A 13,409-nucleotide genomic window follows, 5' to 3' on the forward strand; every position below is an offset into this window, starting at 1 on the left:
ACTTACTTCAGACCATTGCTATAGGACTGGGCAGTGCAGGGCTTCAGGTCACTGCCCAAGCCCTTTAGCCTGGGACTTCACAGCCCCGAGTCCCAGCTCATGATTCTAGACCTAATTCCCTGCCCCTACTCAGGGGCTTCAGCCAAAACAAATGCTGCACACAACCGTAGATCCCCCCTGGACTGTTCTGTTCTGAGCCTTGGCTGGGCTGTCCCCCCTTGCATAGGCCCTCTGTCCTCTAAGGATTGCCCCTTGTGCCCCTGCCTCTCTCAGCATCCTTGTCCCGTCTCTATCCTGGAAACTCCTCAGAGGGACCAGAGTTTTGCCCGGAGTGTTTTTTCAACATGCTCATCCAGGTCAAGGCCCCATTGATACTAGAGAATTCAAGCCCAACAGGAAATCCCATTACTCAGCATTGGCCACTAAGATTTTTTTCTTTTCTTTACTAGATATTTTCTGGAACAAAAATATATCCTTATGGTACAGAAATTGGGCTGCATAATTTTTTATCTTATATTTATTGAATAAAATGTTCCAGTTATTTCTGTTCCTTAATTTGAAAGACAGGAGTAAAATGCTTTCTGTTCTCTTCCCTTTTTGTTAAACCCAAACCAAATAGCAACCCAGAGCAGTTCAAATTAACTGACTCTCTACCAACTCGGCCTCCAGCTCTGCTTCCCACCCTGGCCCTGGGGTCTGAAGTAGGCTGGCACCCTGTTCCTACCCTGCTGCTCTTCAAAGCTAGTTGACGTTTTTCTGTGGGACAGGAGGCAGCATACCCGCTCCGGGGTCCGATGGGCCTGCACTGGTTTTCCATCTTGCCTTTCTGCCCCTCTTGCAGTGGCTCTCTGCTGTGCCTCTGATGGGCTGGGCTCGCTCCCGCTTCAGGGCCCTTGCGATTGCTCCCTCTGCGTGGGCACACTTGCCTGACGTCCTCTCACCTTGCTTTCTGCCATCCTTCCAGTCTTTGCTCAGGTGTCCTGCACCAGCAGAGAAAGAGGCCCTTCTTGGCCATCCTATTTGAGATTGAAATCACTTAACCCCCTCCCCCCAGCACTTCCTAGTTTGTTTTTTTCTCCACAGCACTTATTGCCATCAGATCTTATAAATTTCACTTATCTTCTCATCCCACTTGAGCATGAATTCCGTGTGGGAAGGGATGTCTATTTGAATTAGTGCTGTGTCAGTGCATGTCAGTGCATATGGTGTGCACCCACTACTGAATGAATGAATGAATGAATGAGACTTCATGCAGGTTTCTTGACCTCTCTGAGCCTCTGTTTCCTCATGGTTAATATGGCAATAATACCTACTTTCCTATAGGGAAATAGGCACTACTGCACTGCCAATGGGAATATAAATTGTTACATTCTCCATGGGAGGCAGTTTGGCCATATCTATAAAAATTATAAACATATATATCTTTTGACCCAGTTATTCCACTCGGAATTTACCCTGCAGGTGTACTACTCATACATGTGAGAACTGCCCCCTGTATAAGGTTGTTCCTTGCTACATAAATGTCCCTCACTGGGGGACTTTTACAATAAACTGCAGTATATCCATAATCGAGTACTCTGCAGCTTTAGAAAAGAAAGAGGAAGCTGTCTTTGTGCCCATACAGACGGTTGTACAGATGCAGTACTGAAGGGGAAAGCAGAGGTGAGAGTGCGTAGTTTGCTTCCTTTCATCTGAAAAGGAGGGTAGATAAACTTGTATTTGTGTTTGGCTAGTACATGCATGAAGACACTCTGGAGAGATAAACAAGAAGCTAATATCAGGGGACAGAGGGTTTGAAATGGAGAAGAGTGTGAGTGAGATTTTCTACTGTATGCTTTCATTTGAATTATGAATACATTACCTATTCAAAAAAAAAAGCTTACTTTGCAAGTTATTTTGAGCATTAGAGAGCGTGGGTATGAAGCCTCTTACCAGTGCCTGGCACCCACAGCAGATACTCAGGTTGGAAGTTAGGACGAGTGCTTCTGTTGATGTGGCTTGCATATGTTGAGGCCTGCCTGCCATACAGCTGAGTTGTGGTTGAGACACAGGGCACCCTTAGATGAAAGGCACATTTTTCCCCATCCTCGAGCACACGATCCAATAGGGAAAACTGACAGGGAAGAGCAGGTGAGAAACCCTTACCCCATTAAAGCTGGATCCAAGGTCCTTTTGGTCTGTAGTTGCTTAAACTGGTGTCCCAGTCCTCCAGTGCCAGATTGTGACAGTACTGTCTGATTAGGTGCCCCGGGGTGGGGTGGGGCAGTGTGATAGATGAGCACGGGTTTTGTCCATTGGTTACATCTATATGTCCACTTATGATAGTCTCACTGCAACTTTTTAATATGGGAATAAAGTTTCTTTAGTGTGTTTTGCCATTGCAGTAACAATTTAATAACAGTGCTGTAACTACTTATCTTCATACCTCACCATTGCAGAGCAGTACTGTTTTTACTTGACAGTATCACAGTTTCCAAGTTATGCCAGAATTATTCTGTTGTTTTTTTAAGACTCAAAATAACCATACTGCTAGAAGTTCTTATGTCCTTAAGATTTTTCACACACGGTAGAGTAACCATCAAGTGATCTTGGAAGAATTGTTATTTAATTTGGTTCTGGTGAAAAGTAAGTTGCAGGAATTGATAGCCACTGTCCTAGGATAACGACAGCAGTCTGACTTACTAGCCCTGAGTTAGCCTGTGTAGGCCCACCTGACAAAGACCACTGATGGGGTGAGCTGTGGACACCCCCAGACACTGAGCCATTAGGCATGGTCGTGTTTGTGGGATCAGGAGTTCTGGGGCAGCCTGGACCCGGTGGGTGCAGCAAGGTCATAAACAGCAAGCCTCGCAGAGCTCTCATTTGGGGGTTTGGGGTTCTCTAAACCCACCATCAACATAATCCCTGTAGAGCTGCACACCCCCCCCAAAAAAAGCCCTGCCCTGGCCCTGTAAATTGTCTCTAATCTCTTGCTGAAGAAGTAATGAAGGTCTAATGGAAATCCTGCCAGAATGGTGCTAGGTTTTTAGGTTGTTGGTGTTAACGTAGGTCAGGTGCCTTTTATAGGTAGGTCATCAGGCAGGAAGGGAAAGAGGCGGGGAATGAAAATATTGGCTATGTCCCCAAGGCCAGCGTGATGCTTGCTGTTAATTTAAGAGGGCAAGCCACGCCATTCTATGGCAATAAGCGGTGACGCCTGCCCAACCTCCCACCCTCTGGCCCTGGGTCTGCATGCTGTGCAGGGTTCACCCCCACCCCCACTTCCCTGCCTCGGGTCATTTGTTCGACCTACCTTCTGAGGTCTAATTTTCATGCAGTAAGCTTTCATGGCTCATTAATTCCTTCTCTTCCAGCCCTTCTTTAAAAATCAAGTTATTTCATGTTTGTAAATTTCTGTAAAACTCCAGCACACATAGCAGACGCAAAGACCAGCTAGGTGGCAGGCAGTGTTTCTTGGCAGGGTCCACATCAGGGTACCCCAGTGCCCCTCTGAGCCTCAAGTTGGGAATCTCAATCAGGTGAAAGTGGAAGCAAGTGTTTAACTCCCTAGGGGGCTACCGTGCTCCCAGGGGATACGTTACTGGGGTGATGATGCAACAGAGAGCGTTGGGCAGTCGGAGCTTCTAGGCAGGACTTGGGAACTTCTGGATGATTTCTGGTGATGTGATTTTGATTGTTTTTTGTTGTTTTGGTATCTGGCCAGTATGGGGATCCAAGCCCTTGACCTTGGTGTTAGTACACTGTGCTGTAGCTGGTGATATGATTTTGAGACCAGGCAGCCTAGAGAGGGCTCACCCTTGTGGAAGCTGCTGTGCCAGCGATTCCTATGGCCGGGTCTGCAAGCAGGGAGGGGTACTTGAGCCTTTGGGGGAGTTTTACTTTTTGCCTTTTGTTCTTTTGGTTTTAAAGGCAAGAGTACTGTTAAAGAAACAGTACATCGCTGGACCAAAAAGTAGCATGGACTGGAGTGATAGTGTTTAAACCATACTCCTGAATTAATTATTTATTTCTTTAAACACCACCTCATTCCAAAGAAGATTTTGAGGAAATGCTTGTAAAAATATACACAGGATGGCGCATATGAGCAAGGAGGCCTCGGTGAATTCAGGGCTGAGTTAGAACCCAGGAAGTGCGCTTTGACGTCCTAGGTGCTGCTAGGAGTGGGCTGCAGATTGGACTGCCCACCTTCGAGTAGCCAAAGCAGAGGGCCAGATGTAGTCAGCATGTGACTTACAGTCACAATAAATGCAGAGAATCCTGTGAGGCATAATAGCTTTCCCGGCTTTGAGGACTGAGCTTTTTCCTGTGGGTCCTCCTAGAGAGGATGCCACGTGTAGATGCAGTGAATCACAGATTTAGACTCTGCTTCTGTAAGAAGGAAAGTGTCCAAGGGCCGTCTCTCTCACCAGTGTATCCCAGTGCCTGGTCCAGTGTCTGACACGTAGTAGGCTCTCAACAAATATTAGTTGACCGACTGACTCCCTCAGTGAAAGCCAATGGCCTAACCTCCAAGTGCAGTTGTAGAAAGCAATTCTACACAGGGCCAAGATGCTCTTCACTGGCTTGACTGGCCACAGGATAAAATGTGCAGTGCCTGGATGGACTCTTGCCTTCTCACCGAGAGGCAGACAAGTTTTCTTGCTGGAAAAGTAGACCTTTAAAACTTCTCCATTGTGATAACTTGTTCTCCTTTGTCTTCACAGAGACTAATAGACAAGTCACGAGTAACCTGTGTCAAATGGGTTCCCGGTTCGGAAAGCCTTTTCCTAGTAGCCCATTCGAGTGGGAACATGTACTTGTATAATGTGGAGCACACTTGTGGCACCACAGCCCCCCACTACCAGCTTCTGAAGCAGGGAGAGAGCTTTGCTGTGCACACTTGCAAGAGCAAATCCACGAGGAACCCTCTCCTCAAGTGGACGGTGGGCGAGGGGGCCCTCAACGAGTTTGCTTTCTCCCCAGATGGCAAGTTCTTAGCCTGCGTGAGCCAGGACGGGTTTCTGCGGGTGTTCAACTTTGACTCGGTGGAGCTGCATGGTACGATGAAAAGCTACTTTGGGGGCTTGCTGTGTGTGTGCTGGAGCCCTGATGGCAAGTACATTGTGACAGGTGGAGAGGACGACTTGGTGACAGTCTGGTCTTTTGTAGACTGTCGAGTAATAGCTAGAGGCCACGGGCACAAATCTTGGGTCAGTGTTGTGGCATTTGATCCCTATACCACTAGTGTAGAAGAAAGTGACCCTATGGAGTTCAGTGGCAGTGACGAGGACTTCCAAGACCTTCTTCATTTTGGCAGAGATCGAGCAAATAGTACGCAGTCCAGGCTGTCCAAACGGAACTCTACAGACAGCCGCCCTGTAAGTGTCACATATCGGTTTGGTTCGGTGGGCCAGGACACACAGCTCTGTTTGTGGGACCTTACAGAAGACATCCTTTTCCCTCACCAACCTCTCTCAAGAGCAAGGACACACACAAATGTCATGAATGCCACGAGTCCTCCAGCTGGAAGCAATGGGAACAGTGTCACAACGCCCGGGAACTCTGTGCCCCCTCCTCTGCCACGGTCTAATAGCCTTCCACATTCAACAGTCTCAAATGCTGGCAGCAAAAGCAGTGTCATGGATGGGGCCATTGCTTCTGGGGTCAGCAAATTTGCAACTCTCTCACTACACGACCGGAAGGAGAGGCACCATGAGAAAGATCACAAGCGAAACCATAGCATGGGACACATTTCTAGCAAGAGCAGTGACAAACTGAATTTAGTTACTAAAACCAAAATGGACCCCGCTAAAACTTTGGGAACACCCCTGTGTCCTCGAATGGAAGATGTTCCTTTGTTAGAGCCACTGATCTGTAAAAAGATAGCACATGAAAGACTGACTGTATTAATTTTTCTTGAAGACTGTATAGTCACTGCTTGTCAGGAGGGATTTATTTGCACATGGGGAAGGCCTGGTAAAGTGGTAAGTTTTAATCCTTAATGCTGCGCCAGATCTAGAACTTGAATAGGTAGTGATTTTTTTTTCCTTGCGGGAGGGGTGGGGTGTACAATGAATGTGAATGACACTTCTTATTCTTAATGTAAATCTAAATGCATCAGAGCCATAATTTTGGATACTGCATGCCATGTAATTCTGAATTGTTTGATAATTCACTTTAGAGCATTTAAAAAAATATAATCAAGCTAATTGCCAGCCAAGTCAGTCATCCTCCTGGGAATATATAGAGTCCCAAAGGTAGCGCTCCTGTATTAGACTATTTCAATTTTAGGAAAATCATGACAGGGTGGGGAAACGATGACTTTAAAATGCTAAATTTTATGCTTTAACTGGAATATTTTTGCTTAATTACTCAATTAGAATATTGTACACCTGATCAGAGTGTGTGTTCAGTACAGATGGCCATTAATTGTCATTTATAGTCCAGTTTTTTATCTTAATCGTAAAATGTTTAGGAATCTATGAAATTTAACTTTAGGAACAAAACGTTCAGCAGGGTTGATTAATATTATTTTTACATTGTTCTGGCAATCCACAGAAAGAGAAGAGCCTTAATTTTTAAAACCCATTTTAGTCATTTTATGACAATTAAAATTGTTTAATAAACATCTTTTTTCAAAGAAGCAGTTTGTAGCACTTTGATTGAGATTCTGTGCACTAAAATATCCACGTTGCTCAGAGCCTGGACAGTTAACACGAACTGAGGGCTGAGGACGCTCATAGCAGTTGTCAGAAGTGCCTCTTGTCACATAAGCTGAGGTCTTTTATGTCAGACACACTTTGCTTATGTGTTTTCCCAGTGAGGGAAAAAGGATTTTTTATTGTTTTTTGGGGGGTGGTCAGAAAGGCACGTGACTTTAGGCCATGGGCAGACTCCTCTGCTTTGTTTTGTAAAGACTGTTAGACTCCCCGAGACGTCAGAGTACTTCCTGACGTGGCACTTGTTGGGTTTAGTCCCCCCAACCCCCAGGGGAGGCACAGGTGCAGGTTTCCCTTTTCTTATTCTTGGATGGCAGTTGTGATTCCGGGATGACTCTTGGGATGCTGATGCTGGCCTGACACTCAGGCTCCGTCCATAGTGGCTTCCACCCCGAGCTCTTGCCCCCAGGGCCCTGATGGCCTGTGGCCACTCAGAAGCGGTGCTGTGTGGACTCCCTCTGCGGCAGGGAGGCTGTGCTGCTTCCATGGGAAACAGTGGTATTTGATTCTAATTCCTTATGATCCTTAGCTGTGTAAGGAATTTCTTTTCAGATCCCAGTTTCACATGGATGAGATGGTTCTTTGAGCTATATATTTTATGTCAAAATGGTAATTATCTTATTTGTTAACTTATTTTGGGCATTTAGGTATGTTTGTCTGTCTTGCACACCTTTGTAATTAAATATAGAGGTAGTGATAATTTATACTGGTTTGAGTAGTGAATGCGATTCAGCAAAGTGAAGACCTGGCGACTTTATTTCTCTGCAGCGTAAAGACCCTGGTAGAGGGAGCAGCAGTTCTCTGTTCTCTTAACGCAGCCCGTCCTGGAAGCCAGGCCAGCTCGCTGGGCCTGCTTATGGCTTGGAATATGTCATGGCTGGCTCCATTCACCCGGCCCCACCGTTTTCCTCAATGCAGGTGGTTTCTCTGCAGTGTGATAGTGATGGCATGGGGCTGCTGCAGGAGAGCCACTCAGCCTTCCGGGGGCACCTCACCTCTGTTATGCATTTCATGTCCCTTAAGCAGCACTTCATGGGAATGTTAATGTACCATCTACCTTTAAAATACAGTCCTTTGTTCCTAAAGGTTAACTGATCTACTGTCACTGGAGAGATTATAATGACAGCTCCCTGTGCAATTTTATGTACCTACATAGTTTTAGAAAGTCAGTTTCAAATGCTTCTGAGGCATTGAATATGCAGTTTCAAAATTCAGGACTTTGTATTTAATGTAAATGGAGAGTAGCTGATCACAGGTAAGTGGCATTTGTGGCAAAATTTATGATGACCTTTCAATTCTGAAGGGATTACCCACTGGCAAGGAAGCTGGGCGTGTATACACCTATGTAACCACCAACCACCTGGGCAGTTTGATTTCTTCTCTCCTTTAACATGCCCAGCTGCACCTGCTGGGATTAAGGAGGAATCGCTGAGCTGCAGTGCCATTGTGACTTGGGAGTTAGCTGTTGATGGGAAGGGAGGTGGGGTGGGAAGCAAGAAGAGGGTATTACTGTTTCCTTAAGAACTTAAGCTCTGAAATGTGCGGCCTAATAGCAGCCTGAGTGTGTGTGTGTCTCCACTTCCACCTCCAGTTTTAAAAACTAGGATGATATCACAGTTTTGGATTTGGGCCTTGGTCACAATCTTTTTCTTTTCAGTTTCTACTAATGAGTGTGGTACTTTAATGTCTGTCTGGGGCCCCCTTGCTGCATCTCTTCCCCCTCCCCAAGGCTCCCTTCGTTGGGGTCAGGGCTCGATGGAGAGCTGGGTGTCAGCCCTGGGGAGGGGCTGCATGATCCAGCCTAGGCTGGTTCGGGTCACTGCGGGCGATGCTGCTCCAGTCCACTGTGCCCCTCTGACTCCTGCCCCCTTTCTTTGACAGCCAGCAGAGCACTTCTGCAGGCAGGAGGACAGAGTGCAAGGTGTTCTCCAAGACCAGAACTAAAGGTGCCCGACAGCTCGACGAGAAGAGGGCACAGGAGAGGGGTGGGTGGGCTCTCCTCCTCCTTGGATGTGCTTCTGAGTAGTGGCTCCTACAGACCTGGGGCGGGCACCGGGAGGGCCAGTCGCGGAGCTTCCTGACCTCAGATGTGTAAGGTGCAATGCCACGCAGCTCCCACAGTAGCCACTAAGAAGTTTGGGGAGCATTTTTGTAGGTTACTCACCAAACTTTGAGCTTCCTCATTGACACTTTTCAGAGTTTTTCAACATAAACATTATTGTGAGCAAAAATATCTTTTCTAACCCAGCCTCTGGAATAAAACACAGCAATTGGCAAGAGGAGGCTGTTAACTACTTTGCAAACACGTCCTGAACCGCCTAGATGAAAAGCACAGACAATGGCCCAAGAGTTCTGCTCCCAGCCAGCAGGAGGGTGAGCTCACCGTGCACAGCATCAGAAGCCCTCACTGGGCACCAAACCAGGGCAGGGCGCCGCCTGCTCACCTTGCTCTGGATCACCTCTTTTAAAGCCTTCCAGTAATCCCAGAAGCCAGGTTTGTGCTGTGACTTTGGTGAGGCAGGCCTCTAAACACCACGGGCAGCTGCAGCCACAGCCGCAGCCTTTCTCTGAGACTTTCTTTTTATTCAGGGACCTTTATTCCTGAGAGGCCAGGAGAAGGGAGTCTTTGGAAAAACCTTGCCGCCTTTGAAAAGCAAATGTGTAAGAGCGTAGTAGGCAGACACTTTAAAAGTAACCAGTAACTTTGGGTTCTAAATTTCCTTAAACAGTGGTAAAGGATCTTAATTTTGTTCTGTGTGCTGATCAAACCTTCTAGCAGTTTAGCAGTGTTCTCTCTTGTGAGCCCTCTGCATGGGACTAATGCCTTAAGGTAGAAAAATGGAGGGGTAGAAAAGCAGAAAGAAGTTATAACAATGATTCTTGGTTCAAAGACATTCAGAAATTGTGAGGAACAAAATGCTATGAAACTTTTCCATTTTTCAAGGTCAAGGGTTCAGATCCCCTTACCAACCAGCCGCAAAAAAAAAAAAAAAAAAAAAAAAAAACTATTTCTATGGGCGTCTACACACATGTCCCAGATGGGGCTCAGCACTCTTCTCCACTGTTCAGCTCAGCACCGAGTCCTGGCTGGCAGACGCCGGGCCGCCCTTTCTCCCCACTTCCTCCTGTGCTGGGTGCATCTTGAATTTTTAAAGTATCAAATTTGTGCTGAAGCTGGTGAAACTGCCTTGCCACCTGTCTGCGCCTGTGTACAAGGTCCTCCTCACCTCCTGCCTGGGAGGGAGATGTTTTATGTCTTTGCTGAGCAAGCTTAGAGTGTGAAGAGGGGAAAGCCAGAGGGAAGGGGAGGGCTGGAGAAGGAATCCTTTGGAAAACCCAAACGTCTTGTCTCGTGCATCTGACTGAGGAAGAACTAGCAGCAGAGCTCAGCTGTGGATTTTCCAGAGGAAGATGCATGGTGCCACATTCTTAGTGAGGACTTGGCTGAGGGGATCAGTGGCCCCTGCACTGCCTCCTACGTGGGTGAACGAGGGGGAAGCAGTTGGCCTGTGACTGCCCAGTTGTCCCACGCAGTGGGTGTGTCCATTGTTGAGGTTTCATTCCTCAGCAGTGAGAACCTCTGTATGCACATGGAGGCCTAATGAATAATCTGGAGACGTCATCTCTAGTCTGGTCTGGGTTGCAAAGGTGAAAGGTTGATGTGTCTACTGTCCTGGGAACCGCCAGCAAGGGCCATTCCTTGTCCAGAGCTCGCCCTTTGCCTTGGGCTGATTGGGACTGTTATATATATCAGTTTAGATTAACAAGGTGCTCATCACAGTGACCCCAGTGATGTCTCTAAGAGAGGAGACATCTGTCCGGCTAAAATGAAGTCTGTGGCTCACCATTTAAATACACTTGTATTCAACTATTTACCTTTGAAACTCAGATCTGCAGTTAAAAACTGTTGAGAGCACGCCTTTCCAAGAGAGGGCAACTGTTCAACTGATGTTTTTTTTTCATTGCTCCATCTGTTACATGAACTTTGTGTCATAGTTAAATTGCTGTCTCTCAATTTAAAAGTGTAAAAGAAACATTTCCTGCATTTTTATGATTTCTGTATACCTGAGTTTATGAAAAGATTGTTATGTTAGGTGACACTGTATGAAATTGTATGGATATTCACCTTCAGTGAAAACCAAAAGTGAAATTCACATGTATTTCCTTTTTTACACTTTCATCTAATTTCTTGACATCTTGAATTAATTTCATGAAGAGCCTTTCTAACATGAAATACTGGTAAATTCTTAGGTATTTCAATAATTAATGAAGCTTTAATATCAGTATTGTTACTTTATAATTTTAAGAAAATCATGTTTCTGTTTTCACTGCTTTTTTAGTTATTCCTTTGTCACTGTTACAGCTAAAGAGACGACGTACTTGATATTCTGAAGTATTTTGAGGTTGGCCTCTGTATACTGACATTAAATAAAACATGTGTGAATGAATTGTAAATGTAGATAATTTTTAATAGTCATTTTCACATTTAAGCTTTAAAAAAATTCAGTGAACCAAAAAACTTCTAAATGCTGTAAAATTAAGGGCCTTGTTAAGGTTTATAGAACAAATAGCCATAGGGATTGCTACCTCTTATTACCAATTCTGAGTTTCTCATAATTAGAAGCTTACTCAATGAAATGTTTGTTCTGAGTATCAAAAATACTGTTATATGTGGTCCTCATCTGTGGTGAATCCAATCTGGGGAGAGGACTGTTGATTGACTTTTCAGCCAGGCTGCGTGAAGGCTTCAGTTTGATGAGAACGCTGACATTCTGAAGTCGTCCTGGGCTGCAAGCTGGCTTTGGTTAGCACGGACTCACTATCCTGGATGTTGGGCATCCGACATTCTATTGCGCCACATGGCCAGCAGCTGGCCGGCAGGCTGCTTTCTATAGGAGCTCTTTTCCTGGGTAGATTTCGTTGTTTGCCTACTCCTGATCTTGAATGGCATTTGCTTGAGGCTTTGCACTGGCTGTTGAGGTTGTCCTGCCTCAGACACTAAGCCCTTAGGCTCCGGTGCAGAGAGAGCTTCGTAAGCAGGTTTCTGGGAGACATTCCATTTGGGGTGGGAAGAATTAGCGAATATATCGTCCAGCTATGAAATGTTGTCCCTCACTCTCGACAGACGTAGCTGATCTGAGCAGCACCCTGGCACCTCCATCCCTGAATGCTTCAGAGCAAGAATTGCAGGCCTAGACCCGCATTCCCCACCACAGGTGGTGACAGGTAAGGGTGAGCTGGTCCAAAACAGCCCCTCATCCAGCCCGTGGTGCTCCCACTCAGCTGTCACTTTCCTGCTGTCTTATGAGACATCGGGCTCACACCACTGCCTCTCCTCCAGGTGGGCCGTCTGCTGAGCCCTGTGCTCTGCCTCTCCTCAGTCTCCAGGGGGTGGACTCCAGAAGCTTCCCCACTGTGCCATCGTTCCCCTGGAGTGTTGGGTCGGCGGAGCCTCCAGTGCTGAAGTGTCTGCGCTTTTTGTCTTGACTCAGAGCTGGCAAAGCACAAGAGATACTCAGGTCTGCAGCTCTCAAAGTGACCTCGGACCTGCTGCCAGCCACGAGAACAGTACATGGCTTTTTCCTTAGCTCTGAGTAGATTTTAGTCACTAAAGACAGCTAGGGTGACAGCAGATTGTTTCTTTTTTGTTTTTTAAAGAAAAAAAAATAACATTTTGCTCTTCTAAGGTTTGTACCTTGAAAAAAATATAATATAGCCATTCCTCCATATGTTGAAATAAATGATCGATTCTGAATCAGTGGGTCCTAGCGAGGGATGGGTAACTAGAGGCACTGGGCTCTCCCTGCCTCTTCTAGTGTGGTGGCCCCTGAAACCAGCCTCTCCTCTCGGGTGGGGCCAGCAGGGGCAAAATCTTCCCAGAAGCAACTCAGTCTAGAGAGGCTTTGTGGAGAGGGAAGTCGGATCCTTCTTCCTGCCCCTCCCAGCAGAGAGGATTTCAGATCCAAGTGGGCCTCAGGAGAGAGGGCCTCACACGACAGTGGGTGTACTCATGCACGGATCTCAGAGGAGCCCATAACTAGTTGCCCTTTATTTCCTTGGTCTTTTTCCCAGGGGTCTGAAAAGAGCATGATTGTTTTCTGCGGGTGGCTTTTCTCATTACAGATCAAGTTGCATGGCCCTTGGGGGAAATGTGTCATCTTCAGTGTGACCTGTCAGTGGGCAGGTCAGGGCTGGCAAAGGGACATGGCCAACTGCCCAGCAGGAACCGAGGTTCCAGGCCTAGGACAAACAGCGAGCTTGGGGCAGGAATGGGTCCAGATGCCGTGGACTGGGCCACAGGACGCCAACTGGCCTTTCTGAGCCTGAGCTCTACCTACTTCCTAAACCCGGCTCATTTAATCAGAGACTGTGGCCTCACGGGCCTTGGAATGAAAAAGTGCCGCTCTGTCCAGGTTTTCTTTGGGCCTTTTATGCCATGGTTTGCATAGTGAGAGGAAGGGGGCTCTGTGGGTGAGCAGCTGAGGAAACAGCCAGAGCAAAGCGTTCTCAGAGGGTACGCCTGGCGCTGTTTCTCATCGTTTTTGCAGCATCTCCAAAAAGGCATCACTTTACAAAAAATAGCCATTGGTCTCCACGTGAGGTGAGATACTGCTGGGGAGAGCCTGGCCCACAGCATAGAGCCAGAGGCCTGGAGGGTTCGGCGCAGGAGCCAAGCTGAGGGAGGTGACCGCTACAGCACCCTGCCCCTGC

The 13,409-nt window shown here is 46.8% G+C and overlaps 1 protein-coding gene across 7 annotated transcripts in view; it reads left to right on the forward strand.

Moving 5' to 3' along the window:
* Positions 1-13,409, forward strand: part of WDR20 (WD repeat domain 20) — a 62,937-nt gene that overhangs the window by 44,941 nt on the left and 4,587 nt on the right. For 4 of the 7 annotated variants that reach the window (XM_063089300.1, XM_063089302.1, XM_063089304.1 and 1 more), the window contains 2 exons: positions 4,704-5,963; positions 8,580-8,855. The exons of 1 other annotated variant lie outside the window; for it this stretch is intronic. In XM_063089300.1, coding sequence (XP_062945370.1) covers positions 4,704-5,963; positions 8,580-8,642 — 1,323 coding nt within the window. In that variant the 3' untranslated portion in view covers positions 8,643-8,855. Of the gene's footprint in view, positions 1-4,703; positions 5,964-8,579; positions 8,856-11,823; positions 11,925-12,039; positions 12,141-13,409 lie in introns of those variants that run through there. 2 more of the 7 variants (XR_010022895.1, XM_063089301.1) reach the window with 2 other exon arrangements.

This window comes from Cynocephalus volans, chromosome 3 (genome assembly GCF_027409185.1).
Source record: "Cynocephalus volans isolate mCynVol1 chromosome 3, mCynVol1.pri, whole genome shotgun sequence".
Taxonomy (NCBI): Eukaryota; Metazoa; Chordata; class Mammalia; order Dermoptera; family Cynocephalidae; genus Cynocephalus; species Cynocephalus volans.